Raw genomic sequence first — 20,844 nt, 5'->3', positions numbered from 1 at the left:
ACACTGACGTAATGACCTGGCAAATATCTCTCAGATTAAATATGGAGTGAACTACGGGGATAATTCCGGCGCAGCTGTTAACGTCCAAATCTAAATGAAACACGTGGTTAGAATATTCTAGCGCTTTCTGGCCACACACACCTTGGTGTAGCTGAAGGATGTGTCCCTGCATGGCCCTCGGGATCACCGGTTCCGGGAGCTCCTGCAGGAAGAGTCGAAGCAAGCTGACAGCAGACGCCAGGTCCGCTACCTTCTCCAGCTCCACTTCCTCGCCGCTGTCGTACTGCTGGCGGAGCCAATCCACTCGCTCTGCGTTGCCATTTACCAGGAAGAGTCCTTCCAAGTCCAGATGTCCTGAGAAGACATATACTGATTTAAATCCCACAACAAACAAACAAACAACAGCAACTCTTTCAACATCAACTTGACATGGGGGAATCTAAACGTAGATATATATCTATACTTGAAATGTATCCTGTGAATCCTCCCGAGTAATTGACATCAAGTGAAATTCTCAAGGGCTGAAGTAATAATGACAATACAAAAACAGCATTTGAAGTGCAGAGCTGCACAATAGAAAAGACATCATAGTCGTCAATTCAGCCAATATCTGGATGCCACCGCAGTGGAGGCCTGAAATGGCCACAAGAAAATGACCTAAACATTTGTGGTTCCAGTCACCCTGCAGGGGATGAGAACAGCCAACCTGCCTCACCAGTCAGCTGCCGCTAAAAGGTTGTCAAAATAACACGTTTTGCGAGCAGTGAATATTTCATAAACAAAGAGCAAAGTCATTCATTGCCAAATGAACTGCTAAAATTCATTTCAACTGAACATATCAGGACTTCAGTTTGGGTAAAACCCATGAGAAGACCACAATAACTCAATATTTTCCTCAAAATCTCAATTTTAAGGACTTCATTTTTCTGATAAAAATGAAAGCACAAACAAATCATACAGGTGTAAAGGGCATTATTGCAACCGATGAAATCTGTCCATTTTTAACTACAGGTTCAGCAAACATCAGAGACTGTTCGAGCACCGCTGAGCAAGACCTATAGTTACTGATAGCAGGTCTTCATCTTGTCCTCAGACTTTACCCTCATCAGCTTGGAAAAACCCAACACTAATTTCGCAACAATTGAAAGTCGGCAACAGGAGAAGTGGTGTCACTAAAATGCTGATGCTTTGTTTTCTTATTTATTCCCTCCTTCTCCCTCGTGAGCTGACTTTATCAGAAACCATGTTTCCTAATGTTTGAAGGAACTTAGAGTTCTGGCAAAGCCTGGTAACACAAGTTCAAGAGAGTGCAATTGATGCTTAGTCCAAATTCACAAGCCACTCCGCTGTCACATTCTGTATTGCTTTCCTTTGGATGAACACAGATCTAAGGGTGAAGTTGGAACCATCACCACACTCTTACAACAAAAATTACATAAGACCTGAATTCCTGCTCTGCGAGGCTTGAACAGAAATGTTCCAGAGGGGGAATACGACCAGTGCCCGGGGCCGGGACATCAGTCAGTCGCTCTCATCAGTCAATGCCGTCTGTTCTTGTGAGTGGAGCTCAGGCTGAACAAGCTGTTATGTAACGGAGGAGGAAGTGGACCGTGGAAACGTCTGACAGAGGGTTCAGTGAATCTCGAACTTTAGTGGTTGACAAGTCTTTTCTTCTTAAATCCAAGTTAAGCCATGACAGGTAAACACCAGTGACCAGACGTGTGTAGAAAATGATAAATAGACCACAAAAATGAGGGAATACAGAGAGAAAGCCCCCACAAAGGTTCATTCAGATGAAAGCAAAATAAGCAATGATAAAATAGCCTCGATTGAAATTCAAGCACACCTGAAGTTGACTAATAAAAACTAAAGGGTAAAATTGTGTATCAAACATCTTCTAGTAGAAATGATAACTTGCATTAAGATGAGCAGAAATGTGAAGCATTTTGTATTTCAAATGAGACACAGAAGGTGTTGGAGACTTATAAGATGACCATATATCCATTATCCTTTAAGTGACTAAATTACCATTTTTTCACACTATAAATGCACATCATGAAGTCAAAAACAGCATATATAAGTCAGATTTTGCGTTGCATGAAGCGGTAACACCACGTTGGTGGAAATCATTGCTCCAGACATGACATGGAACATAAAATTTTGGCATTCATTCTGATGTGATCACGCAAGATCCGAGTCACTCAGCAGTGGGACAGACTCAAGATTATCAGGGCGCATTACGGACGTATGGATTGTTTATTCCTTCCGCCAGTGTGAAATAACATTAAGAAACAAATGATTATTTTGATATTATAAATAAGTTGCACCAGAGCATAAGGGCTGGACAAGCGAAACCTGGTAACTAAAACATCACTCACCGTGCTCCTCGATGTAGTCGACAATGTGCTTCACCAGTTCTGGAACCTCATAGCCGCCCACCGTGTGCGTGCGTGACACTTCCTCTAAAGGGACGCCAAATACCCGCGTGGTGCTGGGCGAGCTCTCGCCTTCGTTCCCTGGCAACGGAGGGCCGCTTTTCCTCATGGCCACCTCCTCCTCCTCACCACAACCCCGCCTAGAGCGCACGTCTTCAGAGAACAGACAGGTAAGTTAGAATACACAATACAGCGAACGATGACACACCATTACTCCAAAGGAAAAGGGAACCCTGAGACAGCAATCGAGAGCCAGGTGAACCAAGTCCTTTCATCCTTCACTGGTCACAAACAACTGACCACGAGTGTCAAACAAACACGTCATCACAAGGGGGAGTGGGAGGAGACAGGTCATGGGACAGAGAAGGTATTCGCAGCAGGTCCTTCAAGTCATCAGTGAAGCAGGAAGAAGACAGTACAAACAGAAAGTGCATTTTCACACCGATAATGAGTTATACGAGGAATGACTGACGTTTTGAAATGAACGCCAAGAGAGCAAGAAAGAACAAACCAAATAGATGATTTATCATTGCTCACACTGACAATGAGTCAGCATTAGCCGTCTAATGGAGGGCAGTGATTTCACTTACATAAATATACACTGAACAATCCTAAACAAACAACTATAAATTTCCAAAGAAAAAGCAAATGGATGGAAGAACAACAGCACTGATACTGCAAGGCTGCACAGAAGAAATAAGGCTTTAAATACTACTTTGAACAAGCCGTGGAAGAAATACTGACGGGGAGGGGTGTGGCATCTGTCGAAGCTTTTTTTAATGGTGAATTCCTGCATTAGAATGTTCTGGACTTTGACTTAACACAACAACAGAGATGACTTTCAACAATTAGTGGTGTTAAAAAAACAAGCACATGTCGATGATGCTTCTAATTGTTGAGCAAGAATCAGGTGTTCCTGAGCAAAACAAGTTCAATTAGTATCCAAGTGTCATTCAGGGCTGATGGAACAAAAGAAGGGTGCGACCTCAAAGAATGTTCCAGTCGTCCGCAGTAAATACTCGCCGGTACTCAGCTCAAACGCCCATCCCAAGGTCATTCATCCCTGACAGCCTATTTTAGAAAGTCAACTATTTACTTGCAGCCTTTTTAAAGTGACTCTGTTGCATCACTGTTGGAGTGTGAAAAATGATAAACAGGCAGCCGAGGCGCAGCACCCATCACGCTGCAACACATTTGTTAGGAAAACGTAAACATTTTAACAATACATTCATGCTTTTGAGGCCAGATTGAATAGATTGTTAGTGCAGAAATGTTGCGTACATAGTAAACTGTCACGTATAAAAATAAACAATTTGAAAATTACTATTATACAAATTAGCAATGTTGGGAGCTGATGTTCTTCTGACATTAACAAATGATACACACCAAGAAATCAAAAGCGATACGCCACAATCCAACTTTTTGACTCAGATTAAGCAGAGGAACGACCTCAGTGACCTTTGATAAAATAAAACGTTACCTTCTGCCTGTAAAACTGTGCTTTACAAGGAGGCTCTTTATACACCATAAACTTTTAACAGATGATGACACCACATCAGCCACCTGGAGGGTCGTAATGTCTCTTACCGTGTAGCAGTGAAAGTATGTCCTAGCCTCTCCTCCTCTGACCAGTGAACCAGTGAACCATCTATGGCTGCTTCAGGTTGTGGCAGAAGATGAGCCGGTAGTTCCTCATTGACGGACCGCTAATCCCTCTTGCAGGATTCCCCTTAACTTCACTGAGAAACCAGCAAAGGACAGAAAGAAGAAGGTGGTGGAAAGATGAGAAAGGAGGAGACAGATGTAAGGAGACAAGGAACAGAGAGAAAAAACTTGTTATGTAATATCAATCCATCACTGAGCGTCTCCAATATATTGCATATAGTTCAGCACAATCAAATGTGTGATGCGAGGACTCTATAAGCTTATTACTAGATACTAATAAATAAAAACAGGGAATGTTAAACACAAAAATCAAAATTGACTTTTTTTCCACATAGATATATTTCATCACAAATCCTTCATATATAGAAAGTGAAGTAGTTTTCAGAACTCTCAATGGCAATAGATAGTCCACATTTTCTGGCTGAAAACAAAGTTAGGAATGCTTCAGGATACAGATCAAACTGAACCATGACCTAACTAGTCAGGTAGCAACGTAAAACACTCTCCAAGCAAACACACAAAACAAAAGCAATGCAAGCTGTGGATCACTGCTAAGTGATACAAGGTAGACGTTATGAAGAACATTCAACAAAAAATGTTGAGATATACAAGATGAAAAAAAAGATATTAAGTCTTGAAAATACATCCAAAACCAATTCAAGCCAACAGCAGCAGCTCTCAAGTTTCTCTCAGTCTTTTGGGAAAGCTAATAAGAATTCCGAGCCAATGTTGTTGTTTACAAGGGACTGGAGAGCATTAATCCAGCTTTTGTTTTCCGCTCTTTCTGCAGCATATTCAAGCTGAATTTGTCCACAAACAACTGACCTATTTGTTATTATTAACCATATTTAAGACAGTGGGTATGGCAGGTATGATAATAGCAGCAAGTGTCACATGGCTTGAAGGCAAAAACACTGAGGACAAAAGCTCCCTATTCGAGTGACACAAACATTTTGCGCTCAAACATCCAAGGTGGGGTGACAACATGAATCCAACAGTATGTGTTTCAGATCACATAAAAACACGTCTGACACAGTCCTCCGCAGCTGCATTCGTGAGAAACATTTGCATAACAAGCATTAATGAGACATGTTGCAACACGAGTATTAACAAACAAACCCGTCGATCGAGTCCAGTTCTGCTGATGCTTTCAGAACGTTTCTCTGTCCTCCATCCTTCTCCTCCCTTCATTCCCGTCCTAGCCACGCTGACTCAACACAAGCCATATGACCTACTTAGGCTCTCTGCATCACCTCAACAGACGGAGCAGCTCGCAACACTCAAGTTAAATATTGAGGAGAACATTTAAGTGTCTCCATTTCTGCTACTGCAGGGACCTGCTGGCTTGGTATTAAAAGTCGATCGACAAACTTGCTGTCTGACCTCTCATGACTCACAAACAACTGTGCAGAGCAGTTCACACTGATGAGAAGCTATTGCATTACTATTGGCTCATACGACTATCATTTGAAAAGATTAGACACAACTTCAAATAAATGAAGTGACAATGCCACCTGGGGCATAACACATCACCAAACAGAAGTGACAACTTACTTGTGCCAAAATAAACTTCAGCACAACAAAGGAGGAGACTTAATTCATGCAGCTTTTTCCGCCCAAGGTTTCCTCAAAATGGTGGCAGAAAATAACTGAGCAGACTATGCAGCTGATAATTGGCCGGACACTTTTCCAAGTTGTGAACGAATGCCTTTGTCAGTTCCTCCGGTGAGAGAGTTTTAAAGTGAATCACACCACAAGGTAATTCTGTTCAACACTCCACTACATCGCCCATAACTGACCTGAAATGTCCTGACGGCCTCCTTCCGAACCTCAGACACCAACAATGGCTCAATTGTTCGGAGGGAAGCCGAGAAAGTCCAGGTTGAAAGGGTGAAGAAAGAGATGATGGAGTTGGAATGCAGAGAGGGAAAACCAGATAAGCCTTTCAGACAGAGCTGGTAATGGAAGTGAGGGGACTGACAAAAGGTACGAGGACGAGTTTAGCATCGCAGATCTGGTTATTCTGTCACTCTGTTCTTCACTATTTCAATTTGGTATTTGCCAAATCACGAGACATAAGGTACGTTAATGGTGAGTTGTTACACTCCGCATAATTATGCTCCATTGACCTTGACGTGAATGAACAACCCCACAAAAACCTTTATTGTCCAACAGCACTCCAGACAGAAACGATGATGTAACAAACATATTTGACAGGGTTGATAATTAGTCAAAGTTCTGCTGAAAAACAAACGAAAATAACAACACATAATATAGACAATAAATGTGGCTGAACCATCTAAGGTGCTGCCATATAGTGAGCTATTGTCGGCAGAATTTGGAAAATTGGTGAAGAATAACATCAACAGGACAGAACGGCAATATTCTTCTTAGATTCAAACATTAGACTGCGAGGAACAGCCATCAAGAAAGCAGGTTTCTGAGACAGAAATTTGATCGGACAATTATAGGTTTCTTAAAACTTATAAAGAAACAGGAACACAGACTAAACTGTGCACCTGGGTTACTAAACAGAGCAGTCACACTGGCATTCATGAACAGTGCCGTTTGTCTTGGTTCACCCAGAATTTGCTGGTCTAGTCACATTGGATTAATATTACCAGGTACAATTTTCTCAGACTCTGCTGGTAAAGGTCAAAGTCTCTGGCACGTTTTAACTGAACTAAAATGTCTGGTCATTCTTACTTCACCCCTGAGGAAAACAGGTCGTCGGAATAGGGCATATGACAGCATTTATCAAGGGACCTTGAGTAGCAGGTATTAAGGGAGTAATAATGTGCCGCAATATTTATGACTACTGCAATAACAACAGCATTACTACTAAACATTACACTTAAACATGACTGTGTGGACTGAAACATAAAATCATTTTCAAGACGTTGACGTCACGATTTAAAAAATGACCCATCTTTTACAGTGGAATCGCCTGTCCTTCCTTGAGTGTATTCTTCTCATGAATCTGAACCAGCAGGTTCATAATCATACAGACACACAGATGATAATCTCACTGATCAACAACAGGACATGTGACAGATGATAACCATCTGCTGGAACAAATAACACGACAAAATGCTTTTGACTGGTTATGGTGGTGGATGTGTGTATGACAGCCTTAGAATCCAGTCCAGGGAGCTTTAGAGGAAATCAGAAATTGAAGCGACATTTTTAATGCGAATAAATATCTTTTGTGAAACATGACAACATTCCGGTCTTATATATCGGTAGTTTGTCACTCATAATATTTAACACTGAAGTTGAAGGGGATAAAATGAACTGAAAGAAGACCTTGTAAAAAAAAATAAAATACTGTGACTCAACACATAAAGAACCAGGAGAAACAGTAAAATAATCGCAAATAACATCAACGAAAGGAAGAGGTAAAATAGAAATCTGAAAAATATAGACTATAAAAATGACAAGACAATGAAATATGAGACCGTAAAATAAGCAATAACGAGAACACAAGAGGAAGAAATGAAAACAAAGGCAAATGGTAGCCATTATAAGACAATAAGAAGATAACCCGCAAGGAAATAAACAAAAATCAAATCTGTCAAAGTACGGAAAATGCAAACCAACAATAGAAATAATAAAAAAATAAAAGATGATGTGTGTGAGCGTCAGTAAATATCAGCTCTGTTCAGCCCTGCATGATGTCACCATCTCTCCAGTGGGTTAGATAGAGAGCGAAAATGTCAGAGAAATCTTCAGAAGAAAAGACACATTGTTTTCAGGCCTGAGGGACGATGACGCTGCAGAAACACAAGCGCGCCTCTGTTTACACGTGTGGGAGAAGCAGAGAAGATGCATTTACATAGAATTTGCTGCTTCGGCATCCCAGAGCTCAACACCCCTCCGTGTTCCAGACGGGTCTCGGATTGAACTGACTGTTTAATACAGATTAATGCTTTTTTACTTCAGACTACAGATTATTGTCAAGCGAGTCTGGCAGCTGCGAGAGAGGATTAGGTTCCATCCAATAGCCACAAATGGGTCAACAAAAGGACAACACCCTGCAATTTACAGTGCCACAGTGTTGCTTGATATAATAAAGTTAAATGAGACATCACACACATCTGAACATTTTTGGTGTATTTGTGTGTTAAAGTCACCGAGGCAAACAAATGAAGGGAAATATAAACTAGTCGTAACTAAACCAGTTATGTCTGATAATTAATTTAAATAACTCAAACAAAAAGTGAACGTAATTCGTATCAGTGTATTTGTTTCAGTGGTAAAGCAACAGTAACACAAAGCAAAGGATTCTCTCTAGAATCCAGGTCAATCGTTGTCGAGCATGTTCTCCCTCTGCAGGCGTGGGTTCTCCCAGGGCACTGCCTCCCACAGTCCGGCATTAATCCTGGTTAATTTTGGGATCCAAAACATAATTGAAAAACTCTCTACGTGGCCTGATATGAAACAGCAGACGGTGAGAGACGTCCCTCGTCCTCAGTATGTTTAACACACGCCTAATAATTTCCTTTTTTTATTTTTATTTAGAATGTCGAAATGATGCGATAAACCTTTCCAGAAGCACATAAAAGCATGAACAACAAGCAGTAAAGCTGCCAGCTGAGTGGTTACAGCCACTGCCTTCCACTTTTGCACCGTCACAGACAACAGCATCTAATTGAATGATCATCGATCCAAATCTGCGTGTGCGTGAAGTTCCCCGACAGAGAGCAACTCCAGACCACGATCGATAGATATCCTTCAGTCATTTCTGCAACTTAAGATCAATGGAGCCTATTAGAAGGGGACAGCTCTTTTACAGAAACAGTGAGAACACTGTGGAGGAAGACGTCCAGGGCCGGCGGATAAATATCACAATTTGCTCTTCAAATTTGTGGCGTGACTTCGGAGAAGAACACAGGCCGGTCCTGTCATCTCCATCTGTGCTACTGTCAGAGAGGAATTGCAAAAGCAGCAGCTGCGACAATATGCTCGCTAAATAAAGCTGACATAAAGTGACCAGGCGAAACAGAAGAGGGAAGACTAGCTTTGCAATGCTTTGAATGGCAGCAGTGAGAACCCAGCAAGCCTCAAACCTCAAAGATTTTTTATTCAGCCATTGGTCTCTGTCAATGGAACCTGGTGATGTTTCAAACAGCCTATTCAGAATGATCTCAAACGTCGGCTATGAACTTATTTTGATGGGGAAAAAACTGGATCACTCATCAAAGCTACAACTATTCAATTCTGAATAGACCATTGTACCAGGGGTTTCATGAGCTTGTGTTGAGTTTTGTACTGAATTCAAGCCAATTTCCTGAACGTTGATCAAATATTGATGCCAAAAAACATCAATAATTGAATAGAATCTTTGAAGTGTTTGACATTTAAGACTGCAGGATATCTACAGAGTGAACAGTGGTTCTCACTCAGGGAAACAACTGAGGCCAGTGCGAAACAACCACGCGACTTCACAGAGCTATCAACGTCAACAATCAGTGCCAAGTTGAAACCAGACAGGATCAACTGAGGTCACGGCCCAAATCAGTCAGATCACTAACCATTGGTCGAACTGAAAAGTCGTCCAAGTGGAAATTATTGATCACACTCGGACATTTAACATTAAAATTTGATTTTCTGAAAAATAAATTGCACTTGTGGTGACATTTTGTGTGCAAACTGCACATGACGCAATGAAAACAAAGGCCGCTGTAGAAAGTTATTCAGTCGTACAAAGGAAACGAAAGTAAATACACTCATTTGCAAAGAACAAACATGCTCTGACTTGTCTTCGAGTCATTTAGAGATTCACACAAGATTAACACACAATGACAGGATACAAAAGTGTTTTGAGATCCATGAAACACACATTTCAGCCTGGGACAGAATGTGACGAATGAATATCTGCCAGACTTTAAAGCAGGCTTTGAAGGAGATTTGGACCATGTTCCATTTAGAATGGCGCCTCTCCACAAAGTCCTAAACAAACTGGACAGGAAGCAACAATCCCACACTGCAGGCAGCCCAAGTCAGTAAAGACACAAAGTTTTCTTGGCGGCGTAAAAACACAAGCATCGGTTTGCCCGGTGGAATTTATTTTTACTAGCCAGCTACTTTTCAGGATTGACTTTGCACCATGTCACCTGACTAATGCACCCTTAGATTGTTTCCGTTTCTGGGTGCACAGCTTCACCTTTACACAATTTACCTAGCCTTACTTATAGTTGACTTACAAGAGAATCCAGCAGAAACTGGGAGAAATCCACCAAGTGAAAACTCAGTTGCAATGAGATAAAGTTTCAGGTGTCTGATCAGAATGGATACCCCCCACCACTGTGTAAGAAGGTCCACCCTGAGGAGCAGGTTTTTAAGCCAGGTTGTTTGGACAACTTACTCTGGCCTGCAGGTAGCAAATGTTATTCAGATTTCTTTAGAAAATTGGATGTAGTGCTAAAATCGGAAAAAACTAAATCGAAATGCATGCAGTAAAAAGAGTAAAAAGTGAAACAAGGGATTAGTACTAGCAAACCTCACAGCTAAAATGTGGGCGATACAATCATTGTTTCAGCTCCTGGTAGGTTTTCAGGCATATTTTCCATTGCTTATTATCCACTGTACAAAAACAACAGGTCATGTTGAGTAACAAACATTCTCACACTGCAGGAAACCTCTGGAGCGCTGTGGCTCAGTTATTGTATCGCTCTGATATGTGCATACGTGAGATAGTGCACATTGAGCAGTGATGACACCTTTACTTTGGTATATTGACTTTTGACTTCATCAAACTCACTACTAAATACTGGAGGGAGATTCAGTAAACAGTATAGTAGACCAGGTAAAAACAAACCCCCGTTTCAGGTCAGTAGTTATGGAGCAACAGTTATTTAACTAGTAATAAAACAACGGTGTGGTCTATCAGCTGACATGCAAACTGCAAAGGAAGCAATTTTCCAACATCAGCACCGGAGGAATGACCTTTCCTCCAATCCTGCTCATCCATAGGCAAACCTTTACCCTAGTTTACATAACTGTTTTGCTAACCTCTTAGACCTCGCTGACCTATGGGGAGAAATTATGCAAGATGCTTTTTGAGTAACCTGAGGTGTTGAGTTACTGGATCTGTAAAGTTTAAGGCAGGATAAGAAGCGAGGGGCCTTGTTAACATGTGCACGAACCCAGCGCACTGCGAGAGGTGACTTGCTCAAGCGCTTATACAATGTTTGATGCAACACAATCCTCTTTACATGTTCAATAAAACTGAATGTTATAAAAAGCATTTTTTTCATCTTCAGCATTTCCGCGTCTGGGCAATTTATTGAAGGAAGAATTTCCTGGGCCAAGGAGACAACGAGAATATTTGTTTGTCTAGTATTTGCAACCACAAAATATAAACGCTAAACAATAAACAGATGCAGCAACTTTATGGACAAGAAAATAATTGGACACAAGCGTATACTTATGACAGAAATGCAAGACATTTTAGTCAGAGTGGGGAGAAGCAGGGATGACAGTCAGTATTGCAGAAAGACGGAAAGAAACATATTTTGATGAACAATACTGGAGTCCATGTTTTTACAGTAATGATTAAACATGTATTTCCGACTAAACTGACCTATTTTTAGTGAGCGGTTCAAAGTGCACTGATGACTATCACCTGCTCTTATCGAGCACAGACCCCTGGTCGGGTCATGTTATAACAGCCAGGCCCACAAGGACCACCTTTTAAACCCAACAGTTTGGGAACATCTTGAGCCCTAGAGGGGCAAAAATACAGATCACATCATTCACTATAACAGATCAGTATTATATGTATAATTTTTGTCATGTTTGTTTATCATATTTACTTGGCTAATGTCTGTATTTTATGGCAATAATTCATCTTTTTAGTAATGTTTAATATGTTTCGGTATGCAAGCTTTGTGTTTCAGTTTATGCTGATGGTTTGTGTTATTAATGTCTTTTACTGTTGCTGCAGTGACTCATCAAATTGAGGAATAAAGGAAACCTAATAATGCGTGGAACTTTGCTGCAATGATCAGAAACGCAATCCATTTTGACGGTGATGGTTCTGAATGGAAACACATTGAGTGTTCAAGCATCAGTTCCCTGTTATCGAAGGCAGCTAAGTGTAACGTTGTGGTAATGAACAAAGTCGATCAAAATCGATCAAAATCAGAGCCAGCAGTCTGGATTTTCAACTTTGAAAAGACGTTTAAACCAGCAGCAGACAGCAGCCTTGAAGATCTCAGGGTCAAACCGAGAGCAGAGGCGGCTGTACCAGAACATTCCAGCACAAGAAGGCGTCCGTGACCACTTTCTATCGGATCTACAGTTAGAACTACTGGCTTCAACTGGCAACAACACAGGACATAAATACAAAAGGAACACAACAACAAATAATCGTTTATCGATCTAATACTTTCGACATATATAGTCGTGAAATTCAAATAAAATGTCAAAAAGAAAAAGACCAACATGACCAATGACATTTAAATGAATAATTTTAGGAGTTTTGACCAGTTAAAATGAGATATTTGGCGAGGAAGACTGACTTTTTGTAGCGCTTGTTTCTGCGCAGGAGCTACAGATGTGATGAGACGACCCTCCTACAGCTGCTAACCGTTAGCCGTTAGCTTCCAAAAATATACAGACAACTACAAACGGCAAAACCTCGCGAGTCAGTCTAGGACGATAGTAGCTGTACAAATTAGTTTGAACACAGCGAAAGCAAACGGGAGCGAAGCGTATCCAAGGAAATGACAAGACAAAAGCAGAGCGACTCCGTTAGCTTAGCCAGCTCAGCTAATCAGCAGCTTCCTTACCAGGTCAAAACAAACACGGTTTCCGGCTCGTTTTCTGCAGCCGATGTCCTTGTAGGCGATAGCTCGACGAGATCAGACGTGGAACTGCAGGGAGAGTGTGGAGAACATGGCAGGCGTGCGTTTATAGTTCTGCAGCGATGTGTATTTTCTCTCTTTGCTCGGATGCCCGTTTGCAGGTCGTTGCTTAGCGAAGGGACGAACCTGCCAAATAGTGACCCCGCCTCCTTCCTTCAGTCACATCGCTGGGAGAGACAGATGCCAAATACTGACCCCGCCTTTCCTGGTACAGACATGTACGAGACACGCCTCACAATACCCGCATGGCTACAGTTAAGAACTAAATTCATGGACTAAAAAAAAACATCTAAAATATCTTCATCCGATCAGATGGCGTTTTACACAACAACGGACAGAGTGCTGTGTATCTTCTCATCTGAAACCCTGGAATGATCATTTATCGCCGTAAATGGATTAATAATAAACAATATCAAATCCCATATGAAAGTAATTCATTATACGGCACAATATATTTTTGCACTTGTGGTTAAATGTTGCAAAATACAGATGTAGATTTATACCGCCATCTAGTGTATACTTTGAGTAATGACATCGTAGGCCATCATTAGGTCCTGTTGAAGTAATAGTAGTAGTAACAGTAATCGCAGTACTTGTAGTAAAAGTATTTTTGTCCTAAAGGAGTAGGAGTAGTTGCATTTATAGTACGTGTAGTACTTGTACTTCAAGTAGAAGCAGAAATAGTAGTGAAGTAGTTGTTGCGTTACTAAGTTGTACTACTAATGGTAGCAGCACTTGAAGTAGTGGCAGTAGTAGTAGTAAAAGAAGAAGTGGCGGTAATAGTTGTTCTCCGATTCATTGTAGTGGTAGTAGTAGTCAGTGGTAGTGGTAGATGAAGCTGTAGTTACAAAAGCAGAGTTAGTAGTAATAAAGGCAGAAGTAGAATTAGTTGTAATATTAGTACTGGTCGTAGTAGTACATTGTAAACCCATCAATTGGTCGTCATTTACTTTAAAGTACTGGTGTCATAGTGTCAATGAAACACATCAGATCCAATGAAGAAGCACACACTGCTCTATAGACACTTTATTTCATGTTTCTGCTGTTTCACATAGAGTGGAATGTACATTGGTGTGTTTACAAAAATCTGTTACCAACCCAAGATTTAAATATCAAAATAACCATACTGCAGTAATACAATATACATGACTCTACACGTGGATTGACTCTCTACAGTATATAGGCAAGTGTGTTCCATTTACAAAATGCTCTTGATATATTTATACATGTATATCTGCATATATAAAACAAAAGTAACGCACATTCATCAAAAGTGATGGAGATGGAGTTAAATGGATGAGAGTTGAATCCAGGTGAACTAGTGAGGAGTATAATTAACATCATTACAAAATGTTTTTTTTAATCCCAGAAATTCGTAGGACTACATATATTTATGACGTATGAATAAATCCTGGACATAATTTTAGTTTTTAGTTGACTGAAACTAGAGCTTTATCTATTTTAATCAGGAAAAAATAGTGCCTTCCTCCAGTCGCAACATTATAGTCATGACTGAGAAACTACAAAAGCTACTTTAGCGGGGGGAAGAGTCATGTCTTTAAAGTTGTACGGACCAAGTTGAGATACACTAAGGGTGAAATCATGGAAGTAAAGCGGCGCATGTGGTCCGTCCGCAATGACGTCGAGATAGTCTTGGGATCGAGCGAAAGGCTGACCGCAAAGTCATGAGTCTCGCGATGATGTCCGAGAAGAGGCTCAGGATTCAAGCCATGAGAGAACACAGATGGTCTCATAGAAACACACGTTGTAAAATGAGAAAACAGAATGAAAGACTTGTTTTTTTTGCAGCAGTGCCATGAGAGTGCACGTCATCCATATTTGCTCATCAACGGAATGATACACAGAATGGCACAACATTTTAAAAAGTGGAGTTGATTCAGAAAAATCCAACACGCCGTCTCACTGACCAGCCTCAGTCTGAGACTCTTTTCTCCTTCACCTCCACTCTTCATCTCTCAAAAGCAAGTTCACTTGTTGCGAAGCAATGTGGCTTGATACGTGAGACAGTTGGATGGATGTGGAGGAACAATGCAGAAGAGCTTGTTTGCAGATGACATATTGTGCTTCACAGAAAACAGTCCTGGTGGTGAAAATTTGTCGATTTTCTCTCCTCTTGTGGTGAAGCTGAAGAGTTAGGCCTCGTAGACCCTGCAGAGGAGACATCACCGGAACATTATGACCACCTGTATTGAGACAGAATATAGACGCACCCGTTTTGCTTGCTGTACTCTTGGTTTAAAAGTTGGGTCACGGGGGCAGCAGCCAGCACAAAGAGATCCGGGTCTACCACAGGCTCCCACACCAACCAACTGACTAACATGGGTCTGAACCAGGGCCTCCTCCCAGTTGGACATTACAGAGTTAATTTCTCACCAGAGGCAAACTGGCTTCTCTCAACATAGAGGAAGAGTGGTTCTACTCTTGAGTCTTTCACAGCACAGCGCATATCTGCAATCCTGATCTTTAAGTTGTGACCAAAAGCTTGTGACTATAGGGGAGAGTAGGAACAGAGTCTTAGGTCTATTGCAGTTATTCCTCTGATGCTCCATCCTTCCCTCACTCGTGAACAGGATCCCTACTCCTAGACCAGGATCCCTCCTGGCTCCTGGACTAGACCTTCCACCCCTTCTCTGTCCAGCAACCATGGCCGATGTGTTCACTGCCATCTGAAACCTTGAAGATGCCCTGTGTAACTTTCCTTTGTTGTTTCTGTTGACGTTACCTGTGCTTGTCTTTCCAGATCCGGAACCATTTGACCAGGTTCTTGGTGCTCTGGAGTTTAGGATGAAGACAGTACTCTTGTCCTTTGAACCGTGAAACATTCTCCATCGTCACACTGAGAGACAAAAAATGAAATAAAATAAAACATCAAAATAAAATCTTAAGCATTATTAAGCATTTGCGTTTGTTTAAACACATTTTTGTGTGTTGAAGCACCAACTTCCAATAAAGCTTGAGCAGAACTCTGATGGTATCCTTCGATCTAAGTCTCTGGAAAGTCGTGAGATGTTCCTGAACCAGATTGCAAATACATTTTCTTTTCGCCGCTGCAACAGGTCTTCTCTGAGTCTGAGACAGATGCCTGATGTTAATGGCAACACCTCAGTCAATGATTTTGAAATCATTTCAAATCCTTGTAGCTCAGCTCTTTTCGTGCCTCTCAGGGTGATGAATGGCCCGCAGCATAATGTCATTTATATTCACGTAAAAACCAGCCTCATACACAGGCCCCATAAAGCATGGCAACAGCCAACGGCGACGGGTGGATAGATGTAAAACAACTGCTGCTGTAACCGTGAAGACATGTTTTCGCTTTTAGTTTCCTCCACACAGAGCCGCAATAAGATTTCCACGCTGCAGTGGAGCAATATTATGCTGCTGCCACTGAAAAACGCGACATCTGAACCACCAGAATCCCTCGATTCTGTCTGCCACCGAGTCTCTGGGCAGCAGCGGGAGAAAGTCTGCCTGCATGTGGCGTATTCAGGCCAAACAAGAGCAATGTGGGAAAAACAGCCGGGATGCCAGAGAGACCCTCTGCCCCGAAACAAGCATGAATGTTCAATGAGGGGACGCGAGAAGAAAAGAATTGACTCTCACCAAGAAAGGACGCATTCAGTGTCTAAAACGATTATGGGCTTCGTGTGTGTTTGTGTGTGTGTCACGGCTTGAAAATGTGTTTGTATCTGAAAACAATCCAAAGGATCTGTTTCAGATCCCGGGCCAAAGATTTTGCTTCATATTCCACTTATAAATTGTGATCTGTTTATTTGTTATATATATATATATGTATATATATATACATATATATATATATATATATATATATATATATATATATATATATATATATATATATAGCTGAGACACTATAGCTCCGTTTTTACGTGACTCTGAATAAATGTTAAATGATAACAAAACAGACAAATACGTTTTTAAAAAGAATCAATTGAAGCATGAAACAGCGGAGGCAGTGCCACTGACTACACAAATGAAACAGTATGGCTAATGCTGACTAGTAAAGTTCAAAGGTCATCCCTGCTTGTTTACACTCTATAGGCTACATCAACATACGTGGTGTGTTTGTTACCCAACCATCAAACGCACTTCTTGCATTAATGATGAAGATGAATGTGAAACGTTCTTGTCCTTAGCTGTGAACTATTAGGGGTGACAGGTCTGTATTGAGTGGGGTTGAAGATATTTGCTGGACTATTGAACAGACAGGAACAGCTGCAGGATGAAGTTCACATGACAGATGAAAAGCAGCTGGAAAGCGCATCATTCAACACTTCTGCAGTCATGTGACTACAGTGAGAACATGACAGCAGACTGTTAAAATGCTGCAGAAATAACGTGGAGCACATGAAAACAAGAGCATGGTTATATAATAAAACAAATTTGGCGGTAATGCCCTCTTTTTTGGGAGAATGGGGGGAGGGTTTCACCCCCTCCCCACTACGTGTGCTGAGTAGTATCATTACTGAATGCCAAACAGTGAGCTGGAAGGCAAACAGCTGAAACAAAGACGCAACCTCTCTCTTGCTTTTGGAGGCTTTCCGGAGCCGCAGAGACTCATTTTTCCCCAAGCAGCAGCGGGTGGTGGCTCTGTCACATGCAAATAGAACCTCCTGCTCTGACTCGCTGGGAAACCTGAGGGATATCACAGCATCAAACACACTTCTCTGACTCACACCACTGGTCTGGGCATTAATGTCAAGGACATCTGAGGCAGCCTGTGTTCGCCTATCAGCTGAACTTTACACCCCTCGACAGAACAGTACTCCATATTCAGACTTTATTTAAGTCTTAAATGGTCATAAATCAGTAATTTATATCACTCCTTCTTTTAGGTTGAGACCTTCGGTTAGGTTTAGATTAATATTTGTGTTTTTGTTTGTAAATAAAAGTTACTGTACACTACTTCGGGTCGACGGCAGGCGGCAGCAGAGGTCACGTCAATAAAACACATTTCAAGCTTGACTGTCTAAAATGCTTTCAATCGAGCGCCGATAAATAAATGAAATTGAACAAAGCAATCAAACAAAATAGGTGAATAACCAACGGTAATAGTTTTTGCCTGGAGCCTAAGTGGAGCCTAAAACACTTTTTTATTTTTAATATTCTTTAATTCTTAAAGATATTAAAGAATATTATATAATATTAATGTTATATTCCATGTTAGTAAAATTGACCAATTAAAGATGTTCAGAACCTCATACCTAGAATCACAGCCCACTCCCCAAAAGTCTTATTTTTTGAAAGATTAGTGACTAGTTCTGGTCTGACATGAAAATACCGCCCAGAAAAGATTTCCCCAAAATCAGGGAAGGACCCGATTCATTATTGCAACAGAGAACGAACGACTGTTGTAATTCCAGCATTGGCCACTAGATGTCGTGTTTGCTTATATGGGTGTCGCTACCACTGAGGGACACCCTGGAAAGGTTGTCACACAAAGGCATACGACTCCTGAACACGTTTCCACTTGATGTTAGTTGTTGTCTGTGTGCAGGTGAATTTGAAAGGTCCAGGGCCACCATTCGGACCCGAAACCAAATGAAGAGAAAAGCTTTAAAACATGGCAGTAACACGAGCAAACGCATCAGATGAAGCCTGAGATGAGAACACACTCGGTTGACTCAGCAACTGTTGCTTTGTTGACACACACTGTGTTGAGCCAGAAAAAGAACAGAATCTCTTCAGTAGAAAATAAGTCCGGACTGGGGTCAATGCCAGACTCAGTCAAGAGGCAAATACTAGTGAATTCACAAACCTGATTTGTAAATACAGCTCCAAACTTGGCTGCGTTTCAATGTGGTCATCTCAAGAACCAGCAATGAATTCTGTCACAGTGTGTTTATTTTCAACAGACCCGATGATTGACTTCAATCATCTTGGCTCACTGGTTAATGTTGGTGGCAAAACTGAGTCAGAAAAAAATGTCCTTGAAATCTCCATTGACACACCAAAGAACAGAGTGAACAAATATTCATGAAGGATTTGACTCACAAAATCATCTTCTCCTGACAGAACGGGTGTTTGGGTTTGATCTCCAGCTTCTGGACGTCCTTGTACCTGATCTTGGGACCCTTCCTGGTGCATCGGCACTTGTAGGCTGTCGACGACACAAGTAGATGAATTTCAACCTCAAATGAATCTGGATCAATCGGGTCTTTTTAACTTAACTAATGGTCAATATAAAAACAAAAAAAAGGCGCAAAGTACTACAATTAAATAAAGTTAAAGAAAGTCACACGTGATAATGAATTAAATAATAATAATAAAGGGCTGCAGACAGCAAATGGTGATGTATAAAAAGAAAAAAAAGTGGTCAAAACAATTGAAAAATAGAATTTAGATTTAAGTTCCAAAAAAATGCAGAGAAAAAAACCCCAACATTATTATAATAAATAAATTTCAACAATTGCCACCACCACCACTACTACAACTACTACTATTAATAATAATAATAATAATAATAATAATACAATGTAAGAATGGCAGATATTTTAAAATACATACATCTATATTTCAGAGTCCGTTTTAACTACTCATTGATGCATCATTACGTTTTTCCCAAAAGCGCAGATGCCCTTGAAAAAAAAACATTCACACGAGATTATCAAACATATATCTCCTCTGATTGGTCGCTTTCTGGTCACATGATCCTTTTCCCGAAGAAAACAAACTGCAGATGATCAGAAACAGCAGTGTGAGTACTAAAATCTATTCAGTAGATTCAGAAAATCCTCTTCCTGAAAATGACTTTTTCATGTCTGACACCATTCTGCAGCTCATTTGTCCGGCGAGGGGGCGACCTGGATGGTTCAAGGTTCCTGTCATCCATCAACCCATCTGACCGGCTCACACTTAATCTGTCGCTGAGGCACACGCAGACACACTGGACCACAAAGAGCCGTAAAACAGGGCGAGATTTTTACATCCTTCTTACATCCGTCGTACACGGTCTGGAGAAATGTCTCTCTTGAAGAAGGCGCAAGATTCAATGAACGAGAAAACTTGAAAATTGATTTTGCAAAACAATGGACTCCAGACTCAAATAGATGATATCTGATGTTTTGGAAATAATATATAAAATATTATTTTAATAAGTTTAACTAATAAATGCCTTTTTAATCATCAAAAGCAGAGATTATTAACTAAATCATTACATGCCGACTTTTTGAAGCAATAATCCAAAGCATTTTTGTATTTTTTAATGAATATAAACACATAAATGTAGTGTTTATATAGTCTTTATAGCGTTTAGTGTCTCAAAAAACCACAACAAAGTAAGTGAATTTACCTTCTGCGCTCAGCACATAGAACGCCAGCACCAGCAAAAGTAGCACTGCTGCTCCCCGCTGCATCTTTTTTTTTTTTTTTTATAAAAAAGAGTCCTCCCAGCAGGTTGGAATCAGAGCTCGTCAAATGCCCCTCAAAAGCAAGCAAAGTTCGGAGGAGCAGTGGTATCCAGTCAGTCGGAGGAGGCTGCTTTTCAGATTGTGCAACCAAATGGTCTGGATGAAGCCTCAGTCGCTCGGCTCACTGAGGAGAGAAAGAGAGGAGAGCTGCAGCTCTTTCTGACCGCGCATCATTAATATTCACAGCCAGACAGCGAATCAAAACACTTGTGGACTGCGAGGGAGAAGTTGAGCGCATGGAAGGAGGAGGAGGAAGAGGAGAAACTGTTATATACACACATCAGCTGAGCCTGTTTGGTCGGGATCCATATCATCGTTGTATAGAAGATATCTCAAAGTTGCACCTCCCAAACTCTCCTCACTCTCTGGGTGTGTTGCGTAACAAATGACTCACACATCTTCTAATACTGGTTCATTCCATTATCT

General features: G+C 41.0%; 2 protein-coding genes across 5 annotated transcripts in view; both read right to left on the bottom strand.

The window, feature by feature from the left end:
• Positions 1-13,124, bottom strand: part of fam13b (family with sequence similarity 13 member B) — a 36,018-nt gene extending 22,894 nt beyond the window's left edge. For 2 of the 4 annotated variants that reach the window (XM_053878285.1, XM_053878286.1), the window contains exons 1-4: positions 12,896-13,124; positions 4,023-4,174; positions 2,379-2,588; positions 142-354 (exon numbers count right to left, since the gene is read on the bottom strand). In XM_053878285.1, the coding sequence (XP_053734260.1) occupies positions 142-354; positions 2,379-2,544 (379 nt within the window). In that variant the 5' untranslated portion in view covers positions 2,545-2,588; positions 4,023-4,174; positions 12,896-13,124. The remainder of the gene's footprint in view (positions 1-141; positions 355-2,378; positions 2,589-4,022; positions 4,175-12,895) is intronic. The other 2 variants (XM_053878287.1, XM_053878288.1) reach the window with 2 other exon arrangements.
• Positions 13,125-13,988: 864 nt separating this feature from the next.
• On the bottom strand, positions 13,989-20,529 carry cxcl14 (chemokine (C-X-C motif) ligand 14). The gene is made up of 4 exons (XM_053879489.1): positions 20,301-20,529; positions 19,004-19,109; positions 15,714-15,827; positions 13,989-15,139 (listed from the first exon to the last, which is right to left on the bottom strand). Exons 1-4 carry the CDS (start codon positions 20,362-20,364, stop codon positions 15,124-15,126), a joined length of 300 nt encoding a protein of 99 aa, XP_053735464.1. The 5' UTR covers positions 20,365-20,529; the 3' UTR covers positions 13,989-15,123.
• Between the last annotated feature and the right edge of the window lie 315 nt (positions 20,530-20,844).

Source organism: Synchiropus splendidus, chromosome 11, assembly GCF_027744825.2.
Source record: "Synchiropus splendidus isolate RoL2022-P1 chromosome 11, RoL_Sspl_1.0, whole genome shotgun sequence".
In the NCBI taxonomy this organism is placed as follows: Eukaryota; Metazoa; Chordata; class Actinopteri; order Syngnathiformes; family Callionymidae; genus Synchiropus; species Synchiropus splendidus.
This window is presented reverse-complemented; position numbering and strand designations above follow the sequence as displayed.